The sequence below is a fragment of the Bufo gargarizans genome, chromosome 8, assembly GCF_014858855.1.
Source record: "Bufo gargarizans isolate SCDJY-AF-19 chromosome 8, ASM1485885v1, whole genome shotgun sequence".
NCBI lineage: Eukaryota > Metazoa > Chordata > Amphibia > Anura > Bufonidae > Bufo > Bufo gargarizans.
Genome location: NC_058087.1, coordinates 102,529,436 through 102,553,953, shown reverse-complemented (window position 1 = coordinate 102,553,953; position 24,518 = coordinate 102,529,436). Strand labels below are relative to the sequence as shown.

The following is a 24,518-nucleotide window of genomic DNA, read 5'->3' as shown; positions in this document are numbered from 1 at the left end:
TTAAGTCTTTGCTTGGGTCATACATTTAGTTGATTGTGTGGGTGTTTTTTTTTCGTTTTTGTTTTGCATTTTTAATGAAAAACTACATTTGTGGAAAGGCTAATGTCTCATGGCAGTGGTGTGTAAATGGATATTATCTAGCGTGCACATGTTCTTATGCAGACAGATCTAACTGATCTGTTACCATCTCATTTGCGTGTCATGCAGACTATTACAAGTGAAGAAAGAGATAAAAATGATTGTCCTTTAATCACGTTTGTGGAAAATACTTCTGTTAAAGGGTTTTCCAGACAAATATTAATAACCTATCTTTGGCTAAGTCACCAATATCTGATCGTTGGTCCAACTCCTGCCACCCCCAAAGTCACCTGTTTCATAGTATACCAATCACAGCGCCCCACATTGTATAGCGGCTCTTCTTGGAATTGAAGCTCAGACCTATTCACTTAACCCCTTCAGGGTCTTGCGATTCATTTTATTTTTTATTTTTTTTACCACCTGCCTTTTTGGAGCCATAACATATATATTTAATTTTTTCCATTTACATATCAGTTATTTTTTTTTTTTTGTGGGATGAGTTGCATTTTCTAATGGCACCATTTAATATTGCATACAATGTAGTGGGGACCTGGAAATAACATAGTAACATACAGTAGTATCATAGTACATAATGCGGAAAAAAGACATTTGTCCATCCAGTTCGGTCTGTCATCCTGCAAGTTGATCCAGAGGAAGGCAAAAAAAAAAAAAAACTGTGGTAGAAACCAATTTTCCCCACTTTAGGGAAATAAAAAATTCCTTCTCGACTCCAATCAGGCAATCGGAATAACTCTCTAGATCAACGACCCCTCTCTAGTAGCTATAGCCTATAATATTATTATTACAGTCCAGAAATACATCCAGGCCCTTCTTTAATTCCTTTATTGTACTCACCATCACCACCTCCTCAGGCAGAGAGTTCCATAGTCTCACTGCTCTTACCGTAAAGAATCCTCTTCTATGTTTGTGTACAAACCTTCTTTCCTCCAGGCGCAGAGGATGTCCCCTCGTCACAGTCACAGTGCTGGGGATAAATAGATGATGGGATAGATCTCTGTACTGACCCCTGATATATTTATACATATTAATTAGATCTCCCCTCAGTAGTCTTTTTTTCTAAAGTGAATAACCCTAATTTTGATAATCTTTCAGGGTACTGTAGTTGCCCCATTCCAGTTATTACTTTAGTTGCCCTCCTCTGGACCCTCTCCAGCTCTGCTATGTCTGCCTTGTTTACAGGAGCCCAGAACTGTACACAGTACTCCATGTGTGATCTGACTAGCGATTTGTAAAGTGGTAGGACTATGTTCTTATCACAGGCATCTATGCCCCTTTTTGATGCAACCCATTATCTTGTTGGCCTTGGCAGCAGCTGCCTGACACTGGTTTTTGCAGCTTAGTTTGCTGTTTATTAAAATTCCTAGATCCTTTTCCATGTCAGTGTTTCCGAGTGTTTTACCATTTAGTAGGGATCGACCGATTTATCGGATTTACCGATATTATCGGCCGATATTCAGGATTTTGAACGCTATCGGTATCGGCATTTATTTTGCCGATATACCGATAGCGTACTGGGAACACAGATCGCGCTGCTGTCAGCGCTCTCTGTGTTCCCTCAGCAGCATCACAGGGGAGAAGGAGCAGTGTCTCCTCCCCCTGTGCTGCTGCCAATAAAAGGACAGGGGACAAGAGGAGGGGAGGAGCTATGGCCACTGCGCACCAATGAAGCTTAATCTTTCATTTATTCATATACAGGAGGCGGGAGCTGGCTGCAGGATCACATAGCCGGCTCCTGACCTCTATGAGCGTTAGCTGCGATCTGCGGTAGTTAACTCCTCAGGTGCCGCGGATCGCAGCTACAGCTCATAGAGGTTGGGAGCCGGCCATGTGATCCTGCAGCCAGCTCCCGCCTCCTGTATATGAATAAATTGGAGATTAAGCTTCATTGGTGGCGCAGTGCGCCCCCCCCCCCCCCAAGCCCCCCAGTATTAAGCAGTGGTGGCGCATAGGGCCCCCCCACCCCAGTCGCAGTGCACCCCCCCACAGGATTCCCTCTCCCCTGCTCCTTTGATCGGAGCCCCAGCAGTGTAATATGGCTGCTGTTTCGCCGGACCGCCACTCCGTCCCCATTGACGGGGATGGGGCGGCGCTCTGGCGCAGTACGGCAGTTCGTGGTCAGAGGCCGCCGGACTAAAAAGTTGGACATGCAGGACTTTTAGTCTGGCTGCCTTTCGCTGTGTACTATGCCGGAGCGCTGCCCTCGTCCCCATTATAGTCAATGGGGACGGAGCGGCGGCACGGCGAAACAGCGGAAGGATAGATCCGACAGGGTGAACAGCCTGTCGGATCCGTCCTGCCGCAAGCGTGAAAGTACCCTTTGAAAACCTTCAAACAGTTTACCCACAACAGATGTTAAACTTACCGGCCTATAGTTTCCAGGCTCTGTTTTTGGACCCTTTTTGAATATTGGCACCACAATCCTGTGGGACATTCCCTGTCAGTATAGAGTCTGCAAATATCAGAAATAAGGGTCTGGCTATGACATGACTTAATTCCCTTAAATAAATTCCAAATTAGGTATTTATTTATATTTGGTAGTTTTATGAGTTTTGTTTTTACGGCCTTGTGTATGCTGTAAAACTGACCCGTGCCATTAATTATATTGTGTATCTTGTGTTTTAATACTGGGGGGGGGGGGGGGGGGAAACTTTTTTTTTTTTTTCTTTTCATCAACTTGTTTTGGCCCCCAATTTTTAATTTTTTTTATAGTTGGGCTAGTGCTTGCTAGATACTAACATATAACTACCAAGGAGCAGCTTCCCTAATATTTGTGCAGAAAAGCCCCAGCAGCACAGCACACCTGGGGAAAGCTACTTCACAATTGACCACAGTATCTGAAGGGTTAAATGTCTGTGCCGTTATCACTGATCAGACATTAGCCCATGGTAACTGCTTTTTAACCCTTAGAGGACCCTGAGATTTTCAATTTTTGCATTTTTGTTTTTCACTCCCCACCTTCCCATAGTCCTAACTTTTTATTTTTCCATTCACGTAGCCTTATGAGAGCTTATTATTTGCGGGGAAAATTCCAAATGGTGTGGAATAGGGAAAAACACTATTCTGACACTATTTTTTTTTTCCTGTTGCCCTATGCCATTAATATTGTTATTGCCCCCCCCCCCCCAAGCCCCCCCAAGCCCCCCAGTATTAAGCAGTGGTGGCGCATAGGGCCCCCCCACCCCAGTCGCAGTGCACCCCCCCACAGGATTCCCTCTCCCCTGCTCCTTTGATCGGAGCCCCAGCAGTGTAATATGGCTGCTGTTTCGACGGACCGCCACTCCGTCCCCATTGACGGGGATGGGGCGGCGCTCTGGCGCAGTACGGCAGTTCGTGGTCAGAGGCCGCCGGACTAAAAAGTTGGACATGCAGGACTTTTAGTCTGGCTGCCTTTCGCTGTGTACTATGCCGGAGCGCTGCCCTCGTCCCCATTATAGTCAATGGGGACGGAGCGGCGGCACAGCGAAACAGCGGAAGGATAGATCCGACAGGGTGAACAGCCTGTCGGATCCGTCCTGCCGCAAGCGTGAAAGTACCCTTTGAAAACCTTCAAACAGTTTACCCACAACAGATGTTAAACTTACCGGCCTATAGTTTCCAGGCTCTGTTTTTGGACCCTTTTTGAATATTGGCACCACAATCCTGTGGGACATTCCCTGTCAGTATAGAGTCTGCAAATATCAGAAATAAGGGTCTGGCTATGACATGACTTAATTCCCTTAAATAAATTCCAAATTAGGTATTTATTTATATTTGGTAGTTTTATGAGTTTTGTTTTTACGGCCTTGTGTATGCTGTAAAACTGACCCGTGCCATTAATTATATTGTGTATCTTGTGTTTTAATACTGGGGGGGGGGGGGGGGGGGAAACTTTTTTTTTTTTTCTTTTCATCAACTTGTTTTGGCCCCCAATTTTTAATTTTTTTTATAGTTGGGCTAGTGCTTGCTAGATACTAACATATAACTACCAAGGAGCAGCTTCCCTAATATTTGTGCAGAAAAGCCCCAGCAGCACAGCACACCTGGGGAAAGCTACTTCACAATTGACCACAGTATCTGAAGGGTTAAATGTCTGTGCCGTTATCACTGATCAGACATTAGCCCATGGTAACTGCTTTTTAACCCTTAGAGGACCCTGAGATTTTCAATTTTTGCATTTTTGTTTTTCACTCCCCACCTTCCCATAGTCCTAACTTTTTATTTTTCCATTCACGTAGCCTTATGAGAGCTTATTATTTGCGGGGAAAATTCCAAATGGTGTGGAATAGGGAAAAACACTATTCTGACACTATTTTTTTTTCCTGTTGCCCTATGCCATTAATATTGTTATATTTTAATTGTATGGGCATTTTTGCACACGGCGATGCCCATTATCTTTATTTTATTGCTTAAGTATTTTTATTTTAAGGAAGGGGGGTAATTTTGAAAATTATTTATATTTGTAAAAACAGTTTTTTAACCTTATACCGGTACTTCATGTGTCGTTCCAATCACCAGCAGGCAGTGATCAGAACTGGGTGCCTGCTAAAATCAATCAGCAGGCACCCTGGGACAATGCATGGGGGGGTCACGTGACCGTGTCAATTCAGACCTGCTGTTTGCGGCATTTACGGGTCGTTCCGGCGGGGATCGGCGGTGCCATCGGGTCCCCGTGCTGATGTAATGGGGAGCCGATGACATGGAAGGCAGCGCAATGCCTTCCTTAGGCATCAGCGCTGCCTCCCGGTGAAGAGCCTGTGAGATCCAGCCCCCTGGATCTCACAGGCAGGAAGCTGTATGAGTAATACAAACTGTATTACTTATACAGCCAATGCATTCCAAAAGGGGATCAGAGCCCCAAAAGTTGAAGTCCCAAAGTGGGACAAAAAGTTAGTGAAAAATAGTTGAAAAAATAAAGTTTTTACCCCCAAAAAATTAAGTTTCAATATAAAAAAACTAAAATGCCATTTCCCCCAAATAAAGTTAAAAATAGGGAAGAAAGAGTAGACATATTCGGTAACGCTGCGATCGTATCGACTGGCTCTATAAACGTATCACATGACCTAACCCCTCAGATGAACACCGTCAAAAATTAAAACTTTGCTAAATAAACAATTTTTTTTATCACCTTGCATCACTAAAAGTACAATCACAAGTGATCAAAAAGACGTATGCCCACCAAAATGGTACCAATCTAACAGTCACCTCATCCCGCAAAAAATTAGCCCCTACCTAAGACAATCGCCCAGAAAATGTAAAAAATATGGAGACCCTAAAACATTTTTATTTTATAAAAAAAAAGCTGTTCTTGTGTAAAACTTAAGTAAAAAAAAAATAAGTATACATATTTAGGTATTGCCACGTCCGTAATAACCTACTCTTTAAAAATATCACATGACCTAGCCCCTAGAAAAAAATACTTGGGGGACGGATCCGCTTGAAGATTGAGCCATATTGTGGCATCTTCAAACGGATCCGTCCCCATTGACTTACATTGTAAGTCTGGACGGATCCGCACGCCTCCGCACGGCCAGGCGGACACCCGAACGCTGCAAGCAGCGTTCGGCTGTCCGCCTGTCCGTGCGGAGGCGAGCGGAGCGGAGGCTGAACGCCGCCAGACTGATGCAGTCTGAGCGGATCCGCATCCATTCAGACTGCATCAGGGCTGGACGGAAGCGTTTGGGTCTGCTCGTGAGCCCCTTGAAACGGAGCTCACGAGCGGACAGCCGAACGCTAGTGTGAAAGTAGCCTAAATCACAAAAAGTGGAATAGCAAGTGATCAAAAAGTCATACGCACCCCAAAATAGTTCCAATCAAACCGTCATCTCAGTCCTCAAAAATCATACCCTACCCAAGATAATCGCCCAAAAACTGAAAAAAAACTATGGCTCTCAGACTATGGAGACACTAAAACATGATTTATTTATTTTTGTTTAAAAAATGAAATCATTGTGTAAAACAACTTACAGAAATAGAAAAATAGTATACATATTAGGTATCGCCATATCCGTGACAACCTGCTCTATAAAAATGCCACATGACCTAACCTGTCAGATGAATGTTGTAAATAACAAAAAATAAAAACTGCCAAAAAAGCTATTTCTTAACTTGCCTCACAAAGTGTGTAATATAGAGCAACCAAAAATCATATGTACCCTAAAATAGTAACAACAAAACTGCCACTCTATCCCCTAGTTTCTAAAATGGGGTCTTTTTTTGGGAGTTTCTACTCTAGGGGTGCATCAGGGGGGCTTCAAATGGGACATGGTGTCAAAAAACCAGACCAGCAAAATCTGCCTTCCAAAAAACGTATGGCATTCCTTTCCTTCTGCGCCCTGCCGTGTGCCCGTACAGCAGTTTACGACCACATATGGGGTGTTTCTGTAAACTACAGAATCAGGGCCATAAATAATGAGTTTTGTTTGGCTGTTAACTCTTGCTTTGTAACTGGAAAAAATTATTAAAATGGAAAATCTGCCCAAAAAGTTTTTTTTTTTTTTTTTTTTTTTTAAATTGTATCTCTATTTTCCATTAATTCTTGTGAAACACCTGAAGGGTTAACAACATTTGTAAAATCAGTTTTGAATACCTTGAGGCGTGTAGTTTCTAGAATGGGGTCATTTGTATGGTTTCTGTTATGTAAGCCTCACAAAGTGACTTCAGACCTGAACTGGTCCTTTTTAAAAAGTGGGTTTTTGAAAACTTCTGAAAAATTTCAAGATTTGCTTCTAAACTTCTAAGCCTTGTAACATCCCCAAAAAATAGAATATCATTCCCAAAATGATCCAAACATGAAGTAGACCTATTGGGAATGTAATGTAATAACTATTTTTGGAGGTATTATTAGAAGTAGAGAAATAGAAATTTGGCATTTTTTTTTATAGATAAAACTGAAATATTTTGACTCCATTTTACCACTGTCATGAAGTAAAATATGTGACGAGAAAACAAACTCAGAATGGCCTGGATAAGTAAAAGCGTTTTAAAGTTATCACCACATAGTGACACATCTCAAATTTGCTAAAAATGGCCTGGACAGGAAGTTGAAAACTGGCTCTGGGTTGAAAGGATTAAAGACTGGGCTTCTGCCATACATTTTTGGCCAAGGTCCAGAAAGGATTAAATAGGTCGGAGACCCATGAAGTTCATGTGAACAATGAACGCAACATTACAGGTTGTGGAAGATGCCACAGCACTCTCCTGAGAGCTGGGGCCCTTTCCGTAAGGCTACTTTCACACACTCCTTTGGTGCGGATCCATCATGGATCTGCACAGATGGATCCGTTTAGATAATACAACAGTCTCAATCTGTTCAGAACGGATTGGTTTGTATTATCTTTAACATAGACAAAACAGATCCATCTTGAACACCATTGAAAGTTTTCTATTGTGTCATAGAAATCGGATCTGACCACATTGACTTGCATTGTGATGCATTCTGAGCTGATCCTTTTTCCATTCAGAATGCTTTAGGGCAAAACTGATCCGTTTTGGACCGCTTGTGAGAGCCCATGACCGATCTCACAAACGGAAAGCCAAAATGGCAGTGTGAAAGTAGCATAAGCTGATCAGCAGTGGTGCTGGGAGTCGGACCCACTGCAATCTCTGATAATGCAGACCTATCTGGAGGACAGGACAATTAATATTTTAGATCCAGAAAAGCCCTTCAATTTTAATTGGTTATAATAAAAATATTTGGTATGGTAGTACCTCCTCTGAGTTACTTAATATCGCCTGTATCTTGAGGGAGTGAGTGAAAGTTGTTATACTGCATTTGTTAAAAATTAAATAACAACTTTTAGATTGTAAGATTGACATTAGTTTTAGTGCTTCCACCTCGTAATGATAAATTGCCTGTGTCTTATTTTGACAGTGTACTGGACAGTCTGAAAGATGTCTGAAATCCTCAAAGAATTGTTATGTGCTTCTGAGAAGGCGGCATGCATTGCTCGAGCATGTCGGCAAGAAGAAGCCCTATTCCAGCTCTTAATTGAAGAAAAAAAAGAAGAGGAGAAAAACAAGAAGTTCCTTACAGATTTTAAAACGTTGGCTGATGTCTTAGTCCAAGAGGTCATTAAACATGACCTTGGAATAAAGGTGAGGAGTCTCAAGACATGCATCAAGTGCTTTGGATTACAGTATTTGACCTGCAGGAAAATTTTATTTGATATTCCTACAGATCTACAAGATGTCCCCCCCCCCCCCCCCCCCTCGCCTATGACAGCACCCATGGGTAGCATCCGCCCCTTTCCTCAGGACAGGAAACAGGAAGCACAGCCTCTTTAAAAGGGAAGTACAACCCCCATCACATCAGTTCTGTTTCCCTAAGGGACAGGGTGGATCCACAGCACGAGAAGATGGAGCTGCGGGAGCCCCTGGTGTTCACCCGTAACAGGAGGGCCTACCCGAGCGGCGTAAGTCTTCTTTGGAAGCCGCTGCTGGAGCCTGGATCCCTGGACTCCCCCCTCGCTCCGGTCACTCCCCCGTCGGGGCTGCTTAGGTGTCCCCTGCACGGCGGACCTCTGCGGCCGTGCCATATGTTCGGCTGCGGTCCGGCGTTCGTGCGGGAGCGCGGTGCCGACACTTCCGGGTAAGCGGGCCGGCGCTGACGTCATTAGTCAGCGCCGGATCCTTGGCTTCCGGCCCAAGCAGTGGGAGGGGGCGTGCCTTAGACCGGAAGGGGAGGGTGCCGGTACGCGCCCGGCAAAGTTCAAATCCAGCCAGCTCTCACTGCAGGCTGGTGTTGTGGCCTGCAGTGATCTCCATGGAGGAAAGCCAGAGGCAAAAAATGGAGCCCACACAGCGCGTTGAAACCACCAACGAAACTTTGGTACCGGTGGGGGTAAGAGGGGTGAATGCCCTGCATTTTTTTCATATATTACTTTATCCTGATGGTAGTCTTTTTTATTCTGTGTGCCTAGACTGCCAAAGAGAGAAGGGTGTCAAGATCCAAGGAGCGGGGCTGCGCAATTTGTAAAAGAAAACTACTGTCTGGTTGGGGTAAACCTGTCTGCCAGACCTGCGTGGGCAAATTTTTGGAGGATGAGGCCCCTTCTCTCTTATCAAGCCTAAAACTGATTATCAAGGACGAGGTCAGGGAATCAGTGAAGGAGTCCTTGAGTAATCTCCTTGAAGATCGCCCCAGCACTTCTGCTGCTGCCTCTATTCCCCCTTCAAGTGATCAAGAGTTGTTATCGGGGTTAGAGGAGGAGGGAGAACTACCGTCCTCGGATCACTCCCAAGATGAGCAATTGGCGGGGAGACCTTTGTTCCTATCAGAACATTAATTCCCTAGTCAAGATCGTCAGGGCGACCATGGGACTTGATGACCAGTCAGAGCCTCAGTCTATGAGAGATACTATGTTTGAGGGCCTGGGTCCTTGGAAGTTGAAGTGTTTTGACGTTCACGAGAATATAACTTCTGTAATTAAGAAAGAATGGAATAGGCCGGACAAAGTTTTTTTTTTTTTTTGTGCCCTCTGCCCTAAAGCGGAAGTATCCCTTTGAAGATGAGGCTTCAGCTGATTGGGATAGAGCTCCGAAACTAGACGCCCCAGTAGCAAAGATCTCTAAAAAGGCAGCCCTCCCGTTTGAAGACTCGGGAACACTTAAAGATCCGATGGACAGAAGCGCTGAGGTGTATTTAAAAAAGAACTGGGAAGCGACGACTGGCTCGTTAAGGCCCGCTATAGCCGCTACCTCAGTGGCCAGATCATTAAGAGTCTGGATGAACGAACTGGAAGAGCAGATAAAGAAGGGAGCGCCGGTGGAGCAGTTGCTTGCCTCCTTTCCAACCCTTTTATAGTGCCATCTATTTTCTAGCAGATGCCTCAGTGGATTTTCTGAAGCTATCAGCAAGAGCTGCTGCCCTCTCAAATTCCGCCCGGAGGGCCATTTGGCTTAAGGATTGGAAAGAAGATGCGGGTTCAAAAGCGAAATTGTGTGCCATTCCCTGTCAGGGTGATTTCCTCTTTGGGCCAACGTTAGACGATTTGCTGGAGAAAGCTTCTGACAGAAAAAAAGGGGTTCCCCTCTATATATCAGCAGCCTCCTAAGAAACCTTTTCGCTCTCAGACAACCAGATTCAGCTTTAAGAGAAGAGAAACTCCCAGACAATCTAGTAATGCGGCCAGAAAAAACAAGGGATTTCTTTTTTTCAGGTGGAGAGGCCTCAAAAAAAAGCCTCAACAATGACGCCAGATCCCCGGTTGGAGGTCGGCTCTCCCTCTTCACAGAGCAATGGCGGAAGATCTCTAACAGCCCCTGAATTCTTTCAATTTTTTCAGAAGGCTATTGCTTAAACTTCCTGAAAACTCCTCCAGAAAGGTTTGTCTTGACGGACTATCGCTCCAGCCCAGAGAAACTGGAGGCGTTGCGTCTGGAGATTTCGGATTTGTTGAAGGTCCTGTAGGAGGTTCCAGCTCAAGAGAGGGGGACGGGCTATTACTCAACGCTTTTTCTTGTAAAGAAGCCAAACTGCACCTTCCGTACTATAATAAAACTGCTCAACAAATACCTGGTGTATGAGAAATTCTGTATGGAGACCATCAGTTCTATAATTCCAAATCTATTCCCAGGCTGTTACATGGCAACCCTGGATCTCTGGGACGCTTACTATCATGTACCGATCCATCCCAGTCACCAGAGGTACCTAAGAGTAGCGGTTCCGTTTCCAGACCGTCTCCTACATGTACAATTTCAGGCCCTGCCGTTTGGGTTATCTCAGGCACCCAGGCTTTTCACAAAGATTATAGCAGAAATTATGGCTCATCTGAGGGAGAGGGATTTGATTGTCATTCCCTATCTAGACGATTTTCTCCTTCTCTCCCAGGAACCAGACCAGTTAATCAATCTGATTTCCTGGTTCAGGGAGGTGCTGGTGAAACTGGGTTGGGAATTAAATCTCAAAAAATCCAGTCTTGTGCCAAGCCAGTTATGCACCTTTCTGGGGCTACTCCTGGACTCCCAGAAAACAAATGTATTTTCTTCCGCCTCAAAGAATATCTCTGCTAGTCTCCAGGGTTCAAGACATTATAGCTTGCCACTCCATCTACTTAAGAGAAGCGATGTCAGTTCTAGGCCTGATGACGGCTGCAATCCTGGGAGTAGAATGGGCCCACTTCCAATTCAGTTGCAGATCCTGGGGGTTTGGGACAAAGATCCTTGGATTCTCTTCCTTCTTTCACCTCAAACGTTAAAAGACCTAGAATGGTGGACGGTGCCTTCCAACCTTCAAAAAGGAGTCCCTTGGTCAAGGAAGGATCCCCTTACTCTGACTACAGATGCAAGTCCTTGGGGTTGGGGAGCTCACACAGATTCTCTACTTCTGCAGGGACCTTTGAATCGGGAGATAGTCTCCAAGTCTCACAACTTCAAGGAACTTCTAGCGATCCTCCATGGCCTTGAAAAGGAGCCTCCACCTCTTAAATGGCAGAAATATCTTGATCTACTCGGACAACATGACGGCAGTAGCTCATATGAATCGTCAGGGGGGGACCAGATCCCCAGACCTGATGTCTCTGACCAAAGAAATTTTCGAGCTGGCAAAAGATTTCCTTCCATCAATCAGGGCAGTACACTTAAAGGGGACGGAGAATCTGAGCAGACATTGTGTTCGGCAAGGGGAATGGTCCCTAAATCAGCAGATTTTCGACGACATTGCGGCCCCGGTGGTAGATCTCTTTGCCACAAGGGAAAACAGAAGAGTGAAGAAATTCTTCTCCCTATCTCCATCGGAGCAGCCCACTGCAGTGGACGCATTGGCCCAATCATGGAGAGTAGACCTCCTGTACGCCTTCCCTCCTATAAAGCTACTCCTGAGAGTCCTGAAGAAAATTCGGGAGGAGAAGGCCCTAGTAATTAAGGAGGATGTCGGTAGCAGATCCCTGGGTACTTCCTGTCTTCCCAGGGCTACTAGTGCAGGGGCCGGTACTTCATCCGCAGTTAGAGAGCCTGCACTTGACAGCTTGGCTGTTGAGGCAGATCCTAGAAATGAAGGGTCTTTCTGGGGAGGTGATAAACACCCTTTTGTCCAGTAGAAAGGCTGTTACTTCAAAGATTTATTTAAGGATTTGGAGGGCCTTCCTTAGGTTTGCAAATAAGCCTGTTAATGTCCTAGAACCCCCGGAGTTGCCACTAGTTCTTAGCTTCCTCCAGGAGGGCTGGAATAAAAAACTTAGACCTAGTACTTTGAAGGTCCATATCTCTGCCTTAAGCGCTCTCTTTGAGTATAAATTAGCAGACCACCCCTGGATTAAAAGATTTGTTGGTGCAATTTCTAAACTTGCACCCGTCCAGAAGTCCAGAGTTCCTCCCTGGGATCTAAATCTAGTTTTGTCTGCCTTAACTGGGGATCCCTTTGAGCCCATTGAAGATATCCCAATAAAGATCTTAACCTATAAATTATCTTTTTTGCTAGCCATTACATCAGCTAGAAGAGTGAGTGAGATATCGGCCTTCTCAATGGAGAGACCGTATCTTAGCATTTTAGAGGATAGGGTTATTTTATCTCCTGACCCTGCCTTCCTTACAAAGGTTTCGTCATCCTTTCACTGATCTCAGGATGTAGTTTTACCTTTTTGTCCCTCACCAAAGAATCAGAAGGAAAGGGAATTCCATTGCCTCGATGTTAGAAGGTGCCTAATTCGGTACCTTTCTGACACTCAAGACTGGAGGTCGTCCTCTAAGCTTGTGGTTTCCTTTCAGGGACAGAAGAAGGGCTCCCCTGCTTCCTCACAATCTATTGCCAGATATATTAAACAGGCCATTTACCTTGCATATTCCTCTAAAGGGGTTCCTCCTCCTGCCGAGTTTGGAGCACACTCTACTAGAGCGGTGTCTACATCCTGGGCAGAGAGAGCTTCTGCTTCTATTGACCAGATTTGCAGAGCTGCTACGTGGAGTTTTTCACATACCTTTTTTAAGCACTATACACTGCAGCTTCCTTCACAGGAGGGTTTAGGGTTTGGGCGTAAAGTCCTCCAAGCAGTTGTCCCACCCTAGATAATCTCGCCTAGATATCCATGGGTGCTGTCATAGGCGAGGGGAGGGGATATGGGATTACACTTACGGTAATCGTTTTTCCTTGAGCCTATGACAGCACCCGCCTAGGACCCTCCCAAAATATAAAATTATAGATAGATAGATAGATAGATGAAAATTCAGGGCAGCACTCCTTGTAGCAGATGTAGGGTGCCAGCGGTATCGACACTATACCACAGTGTCCAATAGCCAGAAGAATAAATACACCGCAGCACGTCCGTAAGGTGAAATTGTGGGATCCTTTATTCACCCAAGCAGCGACGTTTCGGTCCGCTTGCTGGGACCATTTTCAAAGAAAATGGTCCCAGCAAGCGGACCGAAACGTCGCTGCTTGGGTGAATAAAGGATCCCACAATTTCACCTTACGGACGTGCTGCTGTGTATATATATATATATATATATATATATATATATATATATATATATATATATATATATATATATATATATATATATATATATATATATATATATATATATAATTTATTATAGATATATTGTGTCCTGTGGTGTAGTATTTTCTGTTTCCTTAGTTCTTGGAATAGGACTGGCGTGATGGGGGTTGTACTTTTCTTTTTAAAGAGGCTGTGCTTCCTGTTTCCTGTCCTGAGGAAAGGGGCGGATGCTATCCATGGGTGCTGTCATAGGCTCAAGTAAAAACTATTACCGGTAAGTATAATCCCATATTTTTTATAGATATGACTAATCTAGGATAGTTGTAGTGTTGGAGTAATTGGGGATGTTTGGCAGAACAGCTTATCTTGAGTTTATCATTACCTTATTTTTCGCTTTAATACTGACTGTGGCATCTACGGGATTTGCAGAGGAAGGGGGCTCCCTCTCTGACCCCCAAAGGGGGTCTAGGGGTACCTCATAGTCTCTGCAAATGAAACATGGCACTTGAAAATTATTCCAGTGAAATCTGCGCTCCATATGGGTCTTCCTTCCTTCTTTCTGAGCTCTGCCGTGTGCACATACAGCAGTTTATTACCACATATAAGGTGTTGCTGTATTCAGGAGGAAATTGGTAAAACATTCTGGGGTACATTTTCTCCTATTACCCCCTTGTGATAATGAAAAAATTTGACCTAAATCGAAATTTTTATGGCCAAGTTTCTACTGTAGTGATGCATTAGGGCGTCTTCAAATGAGACATGATGTTTGAAAATTATTCCAGTTAAACCTGCCCTCCAAAAGCCATATAGTGCCCCTCCTCTTCTGAGTACTTCTGTGTGCCCATTCAGCAGTTTATGACTGCATATGAAGTGTTGCCATATTCAGGGAAAAATGGGTAACAAACTGTGTAGGTTTTTTTTTTTTTTTTCTTGTTACCCCCTTGTTAAAATAAAACATCTGGGGCTAAAGAAACATTTTTAGTTGAAAAAAATTAAATTTTTAATTTTCACAGCCACGTTTCTAATTTCTGTGAAATGCCTGTGGGATCAGAGCACTTACTACACCCCCTCAAAAGAGAGTTAGTTTCCAAAATGGACTAACCCTTTTGGGGTTTCCACTGTAGGGGTACCTCCAGTGTTTCTTCAAACGTGACATTGCACTCAAACTATTCCAGCAAAATCTGCCCTCCAAAACCATATGGACTCCTTCCCTTCTGAGCCTTGCAGTGTGCCCATACCCCATATATGGTCATAAACTGTTGTATTTCTGTGAACTGCAGCCACCACCAAGCCTTCCTATTGGCCCCTAAAAATAGCAGAGTGGCTAGTGACCGAAATTATTCGGAGTGCACCATGCTTGCGTGGCCACCGCTCCCCTTCGTTTCTATGAGGCCCACGGAAATTGCCGAGCCAGTGATCGGCTATTTTCGGCTGTCCCATAAAAATGAATGGAGGTCAGTTCCACGTGCTTTGTGTGCCCTCTGGGACTTTGCCAGCTCCGTTTACAAGATACGTGCCTGTCCCACCTATATCAGATAATGGGGGCATATCCTAGCGATATTCCCCCATTGTCTGAGATGACACAACCCCTTTAAAGTGCTTGTCTCACTTCAGCTAGTAGCATTTATCATTTAGACAAAGTTAATACAAGGCACTTACTAATGTATTGCGATTGTCTATATTGACTTCTTTGCTGGCTTGATTCATTTTTCACTGCTTGTTTCCAGGGGTTACAACCACCCCGCAGTCCAGCAGCAGTGTCCGTGCTTGCACACCAAAAAACCTAGGCGTCTTTTTGGTGGCTGTGACCGTGGGAGCGCACACTGGCTAATGCTTTTTTCTATAGTGTGCAGGCATGGCCACAGCTGCTGGATTGCAGGGTAGTCGGTGAATCCAGCCAGCAAAGAAAGCAATATACCATATTTTTCGCCCTATAAGATGCACCTAGGTTTTTGAGGAGGAAAATAAGAAAATAAATATTTTTAACCAGAAGGTGTGCTTTTGGTGGGTTTGAACTAATGGCAGTCTGTTGTGCATGACACTGATATGGGGGTGAGCTGTGGATGGCATTATGATGGGGGGGAATCTGTGGAGGGCACTAATATGGGGTAGTGGATCTGTGGATGACACTGCTATATGTGATAGGTGTCATCCACAGATCTCCTCCCCCCCCATCATTATCCCATCCACAGATTCCTAGGGAGGGGCTGTAGTAGGCGGGGAGAGCGGCGGGGCAGTGCAGGCACTGTACTCTGGCCCCGCCGCTCAGTATGTACTGTATTATACGTAGCGTTAATCATCATATCTAAACTGAATAATGATGCGCTCCCCATGTGTACCGTACTTACCGCTACACATGTCACGCTCCTGTAGCAAGCACTGGCAGCTAGCAGGCAGGCCGGGCGGCTGTTGCTCACGGAGGTCACGTGCCTGCTCCACCTGCTTCATTCATAAAGTAGGCGGAGCAGGCATGTGACCTCTGTGAGTTACAGCCGCCCGACCTGCCTGCTAGCTGCTAGTGCTTACTACAGGAGCGTGATGTGTACCGGTACGCAGGGAGAGCGCAACATTATACAGTTTAGATATGATAATTAACACTACGTATAATACAGTACATACTGAGCGGCGGGGCTAGAGTACAGTGCATGCACTGCCCCGCCGCCCTCCCCGCCTACTACAGTCCCTCCTCACTAATACATCGCAGTCTGCGATGCAAATTGTCAGCATTCGCCCCATATGACGCAGGGGCACTTTACCCCACTTTTTTTGGGGGGGGGAGCATCTTACGGGGCGAAAAATACGGTAATAACAATTACTTAGTAAGTGGCTTGTGTGCCTTTTTAAAATATAGTATTGCAAAGAAGTAGTAAAAAATGACATTTATATATAAAAATTAGCTGTATGACTATATCCTGCTGGTCGATGCAAATAAAGTTATCATATCTTATATGCCATATGATGAACCCCATAAAAATAAAAAAAAAACACTGACAGAATAAAAAATTTTGTCCACTTCACCTTCAAAAAAAAGGACATGCGTGTTCAAAAGTCACATGTACGCCAAAATGGTACCAAAAACGACTACAGCTTGTCGTGCAAAAAATAAGCCCATACACAGCTACGTTGACAGAAAAATAAAACTGTTATTGATGTTATATGGCGATTTTATATACAGATTAATTAAAGAGATTTTATGATGAAAAAGTTATTTTTTTTTGCCCGATAAGACGCAGAAAAATAAGAAACTATTTTTCCAGATATTGATCCCCAATGTTAATCAGACCTCAGCTCAGACCCCCAGTGTTATATAATTTATTTTTTACTTCACTGCAGAGCCTCTGCAATTGTCAGTCAGTACTGTATCAATCACCAAACTAGGCCTCAAATGCACATAGTGCTCCTTCTCTAATGAACCCTGCCATGTGCCCAAACAGCAGTTTCCAATTATCTTGTGAAAATTAAACATTTGCAATTTCAAAAATAGGGCCACCTTTTTCTGTTTACATGGGGGGGAGGGGGAGGTACCACAGGTTCTTGGTGATGTCATCCGTCTGGCATCTGAGAGTTAAGGCAGAAGGATGTGGCAGTGAAATCGCAGGGGGGGGGGGCTCTGATCTGTTACCATGACTTAGCCTGGGGCCTGACTGTCATAGTAACCACCCTGCTAAGCTGTGCATGAGACACAGATCAGCAAGTAACATGTCAAAATCCTACTCATCCTAATGGATCTCTTAGGCCTCTACGCACACAAAGTTTTTTCCATATCACCATGACGGCTCACGAGGAGATTGACCCCTGACCTCTGTATTGGCAGGAACAGAGAAGGGTTTAAATACCCCCAACACTAGTGTTTCCTGTCCCTACAGAGGACAGGGCGGAGAAAGGTCTCCCTGTTCAGGGACATGAAAATGCTTACCGCTACACCATATTTGGATCATGGTGTCCCCCTGCTCTCCCGCGGTCTTGTATTAACGCTTGGCAGGGGGAGGATCGGGAGGACTCACTCAGGTTGATCTGGAGCCTGCTCCCAGAGCGACTTCTCCCACCTTGTCCCTGGTGGGTTAAGCTGGGTTAAAAAAAAGCTCTGGAAGTGACTGGTGCGGCGTCCTAAGTGGCAGAGCACATGGGGGTGCAGAAACTAGTCGCAGCGGTGTGGCAGCATGTCTGGTCCAGAGCTGCGATCACCAGGAGATATTCCAGTGCTGCTCTCCAAGTCTTCCTGTGGGGAGAAATGATTCATGTCTGTGTCGAGTGCTCTGTCTGGTCAGGGAGTCATTTAATTCCCCCCCCCCCTCCTCTTGTCAATACACTTGTGAGTTTTTTAGGAGATATGTATGTATGTATGTGTATGTATATGTATGTATGTGTGTGTGTATGTATATGTGTATGTATATGTGTATGTGTGTGTGTGTATATATATATATATATATATATATATATATATATATATATATATATCTCTATATTATATATTTTATCTCTCTATCCACCCCCAGGGACAGGAAACCTACAGAAATAAAAGGGTGGAGCCTCTCCTCCCATTCAGTGGTTCCCTGTCCTTGGAGTGGGAGACCTACAGTTTTTCTTTTAGGTCTTACCGGCGGTCTTTCTTGCTTCCTAGGAGTTTCCTAGAGGGCCGTCGGTTGCTGCCATGGTCCATCGCGCTGCTGGGCAGGCTGACAGGACCCTAGGATACGGAGGTGCTCCAGGGTCCCTCCGTATCTTGCGGCAGCCATGTGGGTAACTCTCAGGGAGAGCTCTGCCTCATGAGAAACGCCAGTTGTGTGTCTGGAAGGGGTATCCTTGAACGCAAGGCTCTGCCACTTGGAGTCGGCTGGAGCAGCGTTAGCGTGGGCCGGTACTCGCGGAGGGTATGACGCACTTCCGGTTTTACCTCCAGCTCCATCGAGGCGTGGAACGCATATGCACGACTTCCAGTTTCAGGATACCGGCTGTGACGCGCTTCTAAAGCGGCAGGAGGAACAGACGCCGGTTTTTGTATTTAAGGGAGGCAAGCCAGACCAGTCAGTGAGCTATACAGGACGGTCTGTGCCCATCTATATCCACATGTAGGAGCCTCCTGGTAGTTGTTACATGGGTAACAAAAACTATGGGCCAAATAGATTAACTATACCCCCTCTTTGTTTTCTATAAGTGTATAGACTCCCTACCTCCTCCATCCGGTATACAAATGGAGGAAGAAAGAAGACAGGAATCTGCTGAGGGTGAAATGAATCCCATCCTGGTAGTGCTTCGATCTTCAGGGGGTAAGTGGCTCAGTTAATTGGCAATTTTTTATTAAAATTACGCCTTTGTGCTCTTTTTTTCCAGCCTAAACCAAAGAAAATGCTGGCAAAAAGAAAAAAAACAAGGAGTGTGCGCTGTGCAGAACTTCTCCATCTTCTTCTTATGGGAAGAAATTGTGCCAAATATGCATTGATAAGACCATTTTGGACAAATCACCATCCATATTGGAAAACATTAGATCGCTCATTAAGACGGAGGTTAAAAATTCCCTTAAGTCAGGCAAGAGGGCAAAAACATCTGTTAGGCCAGATCTTGCACTTTTATCCTGATCTCATGACTTCTCATCAGACGACAGTGACACACACAACCAGGGTCGTCCTCGTCTGGTTCCTCATCTGAAGACAAGTCTATGTCTAACACCTTTTTTCCTTCAGAAGATACAGACAAACTACTTAAAAGTTATATCTACCATGAACATTGAGGATGTTAAGGAGGATAAATCTGTAGCAGACTCTTTGTTTGAGGGGCTACAGGAAAGGAAGGGTCGTTGTTTTCCCGTACATAGCAGCATTATGTCCTTAATTCAGAGAGAATGGAGGAAGCCAGACAGGAAAGTATTTGCCTCTACGGCCTTTAAGCGTAAATATCCGTTTGAAGAAGTGACTTCTTCCTCTTGGGGGAAAGCTCCTAAAATCGATGTGGCCATCTCTAAGGTGTCTAAAAAATCCTCACTTCCTTTTGAAGATACTGGTATGCTTAAAGAGCCCTTAGACAAAAAGGCTGAAAGCTTCCTTAGGGGTGCCTGGGAGGCCTCTACCTTTATCCTTTTGCCCTGCCGTAGCGGCTACAGTCGCGGCTAGGACTTTAGCTCTCTGGTTACAGCAGCTAGAAGTGCAGTTAAAAGAAAGAGCCCCTAGGGATAAGATTTTGTCCTCCTTGCCAACTTTACAAAAAGCAGCTGACTTCTTAACAGATGCGTCAGTTGATTCTATTAAGCTTAGCGCACAGTCGGCCTTCCTCACCAATTCTGCGCGTAGGGCTCTTTGGTTAAAAAGTTGGAGTGGTGGTGATATAGCCTCCAAACAGAGCTTATTTAATATCCCCTGCCAGGGAGAATTTTTGTTTGGACCAGAGTTAGACGACCTTTTAGAAAAAGCAGCTGATAGGAGGAAAAGGTTTCCGGTCCCTAATCCTGCTGCAATCTTTGGTTCCTGGAATAGTCAGTCCTTTCGCACTATAGAAATAATGCGGGCAGAAGGCCAAGCAGGGATAAGGATCAGAGATTCGGATCCAGAATTTTTTTGGGGAAAGGATTCCTATTCGGAAACTCTTCCTCTGCTAATAAGAAACAACAATGACGCCAGGTTAGAGGTGGGAGAAAGGCTAAAATTCTTCCAGAAAGCTTGGGAAAGGATTGCAGGGCCTTGGGTCTTGGATGTTATTTGTTCAGGTCTAAAACCAGAATTCTATTCTTTGCCTCCGCAAAGATTCGTCATTACAAAAAGCATTTGTGTTTGCTGTTTTCCCATAATAAAAGAAGTTTTGGACCTTATCAAGAAGAATATTTTGATTCCCATTCCTCCAGAAGAGCAATCCAAAGGGGTTTTTCTCCCCCCTGTTTCTGGTTCCAAAACCAGATGGTACACACAGGACTATCATCAATCTCAGGGATTTGAACAAATTTCTGGTGTTCAAAAAGTTCAAGATGGAAACAATGAGGAATACGCTCCAGCTTCTTTTTCCTCATTGTTTTATGGCTGTGTTTGATTTAAAAGACCCTTACTTCCATATACCAATGCACCAGAGGTTTCAGAAATTCCTGAGAGTGGCGATTCCAATAGAGGGTCAGATTCGGCAATATCCGTTCCAGGCATTACCCTTTGGCCTGTCTATGGCCCCAAGAATATTTACGAAAGTAGTAGCAGAGATGGTGTCTTTCATAAGTATCAAAAACATTTTGATAGTTCCATATCTGGACGACTTTCTGATTATTGCGAGTTCCCGGCTGGATTGTGAAAGGACCGTTCAGACTGTTGTTCAGACATTTTAGGAGCTAGGTTGGATAGTAAACTACAAAAAAATCCAAATTAAAACCGGTCAAGATTCAGCGGTTCCTTGGCCTAGTTTTAAACTCAGACTCAAAGTATATCTCCCAGAAGAAAAAAGTACAAAAATATGTAATCAAGTCAAATCCCTCTCTTCCACATCCCTGCCTCTTCGAAAGGCCATGTCTGTCCTAGGATCCCTTACTTCCTGCATCCCGGCAGTAGAGTGGGCCCAACTTTATCTTGACAGCCTTCAAAAAGCACAAGGGGATGTTGAATGTCAGGATAAAAATTTCAGACACAACCAGAAGGAGTCTATCTTGGTGGCTGGACAGGGACAATCTAGTTCAGGGAGTTCCATGGTCCTACCCAGATCCTATTGTTCTGACCACGGATGCGAGCCTTTGGGGGTGGGGTGCCCACGTTCGACAATACAATTTTCAGGGTCTATTGTCCCCAGTCCAAAAATCATTCTCTTCCAACCGGAAAGAATTGGTAGCTGTAAGACTAGCCGTAAAAGCTTCTCTGCCACTACTAGGCACAGGCCACGTGAGGATTCTTTCGGACAATCGGACGACTGTGGCATATGTGAACCACCAGGGAGGGACAAGGTCGGTGTCCCTACGGTGGGAAGCAGAAAAATTATTAGCGATTCTAGAGAAACAAGTCAGCCACGTATCGGCCCTCCACATAAAGGGGAAGGAGAATGTTCACGCTGATTTTCTCAGCAGACATCCATTAAAGCAAGGAGAATGGTCCTTCAACACCTCAGTATTTTCCAGGATCAGCGAGTCGTGGGGCATGCCAGTCATAGATCTCTTCAGTACAAGCCAGAACAAAAAAGTGGAAGTCTTTTGTTCCCTAAATCCAAGAGAATCCCTCTATGGGGTTGATGCTTTTCTCCTGAAGTGGGACTTCCCCCTAGCATATGCCTTTCCCCCCTTCCAATTGATCCCAGCAGTCCTAAAAAAGATCAGGAAGGACAGGGCAAGGGTCATCCTCATTGCCCCCTTTTGGCCCAAGAGGGCATGGTTCACTCTGCTCCAGACGATGTTGATCTCAGACCCCTGGATTCTGCCAGACCTGCTGGATGTGTTGTCCCAAGGTCCAGTTCTTCATCATGCAGTCAGTGGTCTCCATCTGACTGCATGGAATTTGAGCGGAACTTATTTCTCCCAGGAGCTCATCACGACCTTGCTTAAGAGCAGAAAACCTATTACGGTTTCCATCTACGCTAGAACGTGGAAGAAATGTATTGAATTTATTTGCCCTTGTCTGTCCCCATTTCCCAGGTTCTGGAATTTTTACAGAAAGGCCTTTCCTTAGGTCTTGCTAAGAGTACTGTTAAAGTACAGGTCTCTGCCCTGTCAGTTCTATTCGAGCGGAACTTTGCCTCCAATCCATGGATCACTAGATTCTTTAAAGCGGTAGATAAGATGACGCCAGTCTTATCCCCTAGAGTTCCCCCGTGGGATCTTAACATCGTGCTTAATTCCTTAACCAAAGTACCCTTTGAACCTATTGATTCTGTAAGCATAAAGCTTCTTACTTTCAAGCTTGTTTTGTTAGTGGCCCTCACTACTGCTAGAAGGATAAGCGAGTTACAGGCCATTTCCATCAATTCCCCCTTCACTACAATTCTGGAGGATAGAGTTGTATTATTCTGCCTGATCCGGCCTTTTTACCCAAAGTGTCATCTAAATTCCATAGGTCCCAAGAGATTATTCTTCCCTCCTTTTGCAACCATCCCAAAAATTCTGGAGAGGTGACGTTTCATACCCTAGATGTACGGAGATGCTTAATTCAGTATCTTAAAATTACGGAAGAATGGAGAAAGTCTTCTGCTTTATTCGTTCTCTTTTCAGGATCGAATAAAGGGAAGAAGGCTACCAAAAGTACCCTGTCTAGGTGGCTTAGACTGGGCATTATACAATCTTAACTGGAGGAGGGCATGTCTCCTCCAGTCTCGGTGAAGGCTCACTCTACTCGCTCAGTTTCCACTTCTTGGGCAGAAAGGTTGGGGGCTTCTATTGAGCAAATTTGTAAGGCGGCCACGTGGTCTTCTCCCTCTACTTTTTTCCGTCACTACCGTTTGGATCTGCACTCTTCCTCTGATCTTTCTTTCGGTAGAAAGGTTTTGCAAGCAGTGGTCCCACCCTAGGAAGGGTTCTTTCCTCTGTAATTCTCTCTATGGTGCTGTCGTGGGGGAGGGAAAAAATTATGATTACACTTACCGGTAATTGGATTTTCCAGACCCCACGACAGCACCCTTCCTTATTCCCTCGCTTGGCGATGGTTTCTGTATTCACATGGAGTAGCAAAAAATATATTAAAAAAATCTTTCTCAAGATCTGTATTGTTTATGCAATTATATGCTGTTCAGCTCGGACTGATTAATGGTGTAGGAGTCCCTCTCTTGCTCTGTAATCCACTGAATGGGAGGAGAGGCTCCACACTTTTTATTTCTGTAGGTTTCCTGTCCCTGGGGGTGGATCCCTCTCTCTATGGTCCTGTCGTGGGGTCTGGAAAATCTGATTACTGGTAAGTGTAATCATTATAAATTATATTAGGGGTGGGCGATATAAATTTGTGCCACGATATGGATTTTGTGCATATTGCCTATATCGCTACATGACCACGGAGCGGTAGTGAATGATCTCGCTCTCGGCTCCAAGTTCTCCTGACCCGGCACCAGTGGAGAAGGAGGGAGTCCCTCCCTCCCCACTGTGCGCGGCTGCCGCTGGCCACTAATAAGAACTAAGTAGGAGGAGGATGGGAGGGACTATGGCCACTGCGCCACCAATGAATGCCTGCCTGAATAACAACGTAGCGTTCATGTGCCGGCCATATCCCGTCCCCTATGACTGCACGCTGTGATCCGCCGCAATTAAATGTTCTTCAGTCTCTGCATTGGTGGCAGTGGGCAGTTCCGATCGGAGTCCCAGCAGTGTAATGCTGGGGCTCCGATCGGTTACCATGGCAGCCAGGAGTCACGCTACCGAAGTCCTGGCTGCCATGGTATGTTAGTGAGCAGCATTATACTCACGTGCGCCGTGGCCACCAGTCGCTCCTTCTTCTGTCTGTGCGGCGCATTACGAATGCTTATAGCATTAGCAATGCGCCGCACAGACCTTTGAGAAGAAGGCGCACCCGGCGGCCACGGCGCATGTGAGTATAATGCTGCTCACTAACATACCATGGCAGCCAGGACTTCAGTAGCATCCTGGCTGCCGTGGTAACCGATCGAAGCCCCAGCATTACACTGCTGGGACTCCAATCGGAACTAGAAGAAAAAGTTACAGCCAGCTCACCTATATCATCCTGTGTAGTGGTGCACGGAGCGGACCCAAGCCAGTCCCGATGTAGGTCCACATAATAAGAAAAGAGGCTCCAGCACCAGTGGCAGACGCTTTAGCAATTCCGATCTTTATTCACCAAAATGTTCAGAGTAAATACAGCATACAGTGGCACTGATTCCCACTTACTCCCAGTAGATTTACGTGTTTCGAACAGTAGTGTTCTTGGTCACAATCCGATCAAACTGCCCACTGCCACCAATGATTAATACTGGGATGGGAGGGGGGGTGGGTTTGAGTTACCAGAGGGGGCTGATAAGAGGGAGAAGCTGGGGGGCGGATGATAGGCTGGCTGCCATGGTCAGCTCCCTGCTGTTGTGTGCACAAAGCACAGGGCAGCAGGGAGAGTATAAAGTCCT

General features: G+C 45.1%; 1 protein-coding gene across 3 annotated transcripts in view; it reads left to right on the top strand.

Moving 5' to 3' along the window:
• INPP1 (inositol polyphosphate-1-phosphatase) overlaps nt 1–24,518 on the top strand; it is a 149,484-nt gene that overhangs the window by 33,501 nt on the left and 91,465 nt on the right. For all 3 annotated transcript variants that reach the window (XM_044304079.1, XM_044304077.1, XM_044304080.1), the window contains exon 2: nt 7,949–8,172. In XM_044304079.1, the coding sequence (XP_044160014.1) occupies nt 7,969–8,172 (204 nt within the window). In that variant the 5' untranslated portion in view covers nt 7,949–7,968. The remainder of the gene's footprint in view (nt 1–7,948; nt 8,173–24,518) is intronic.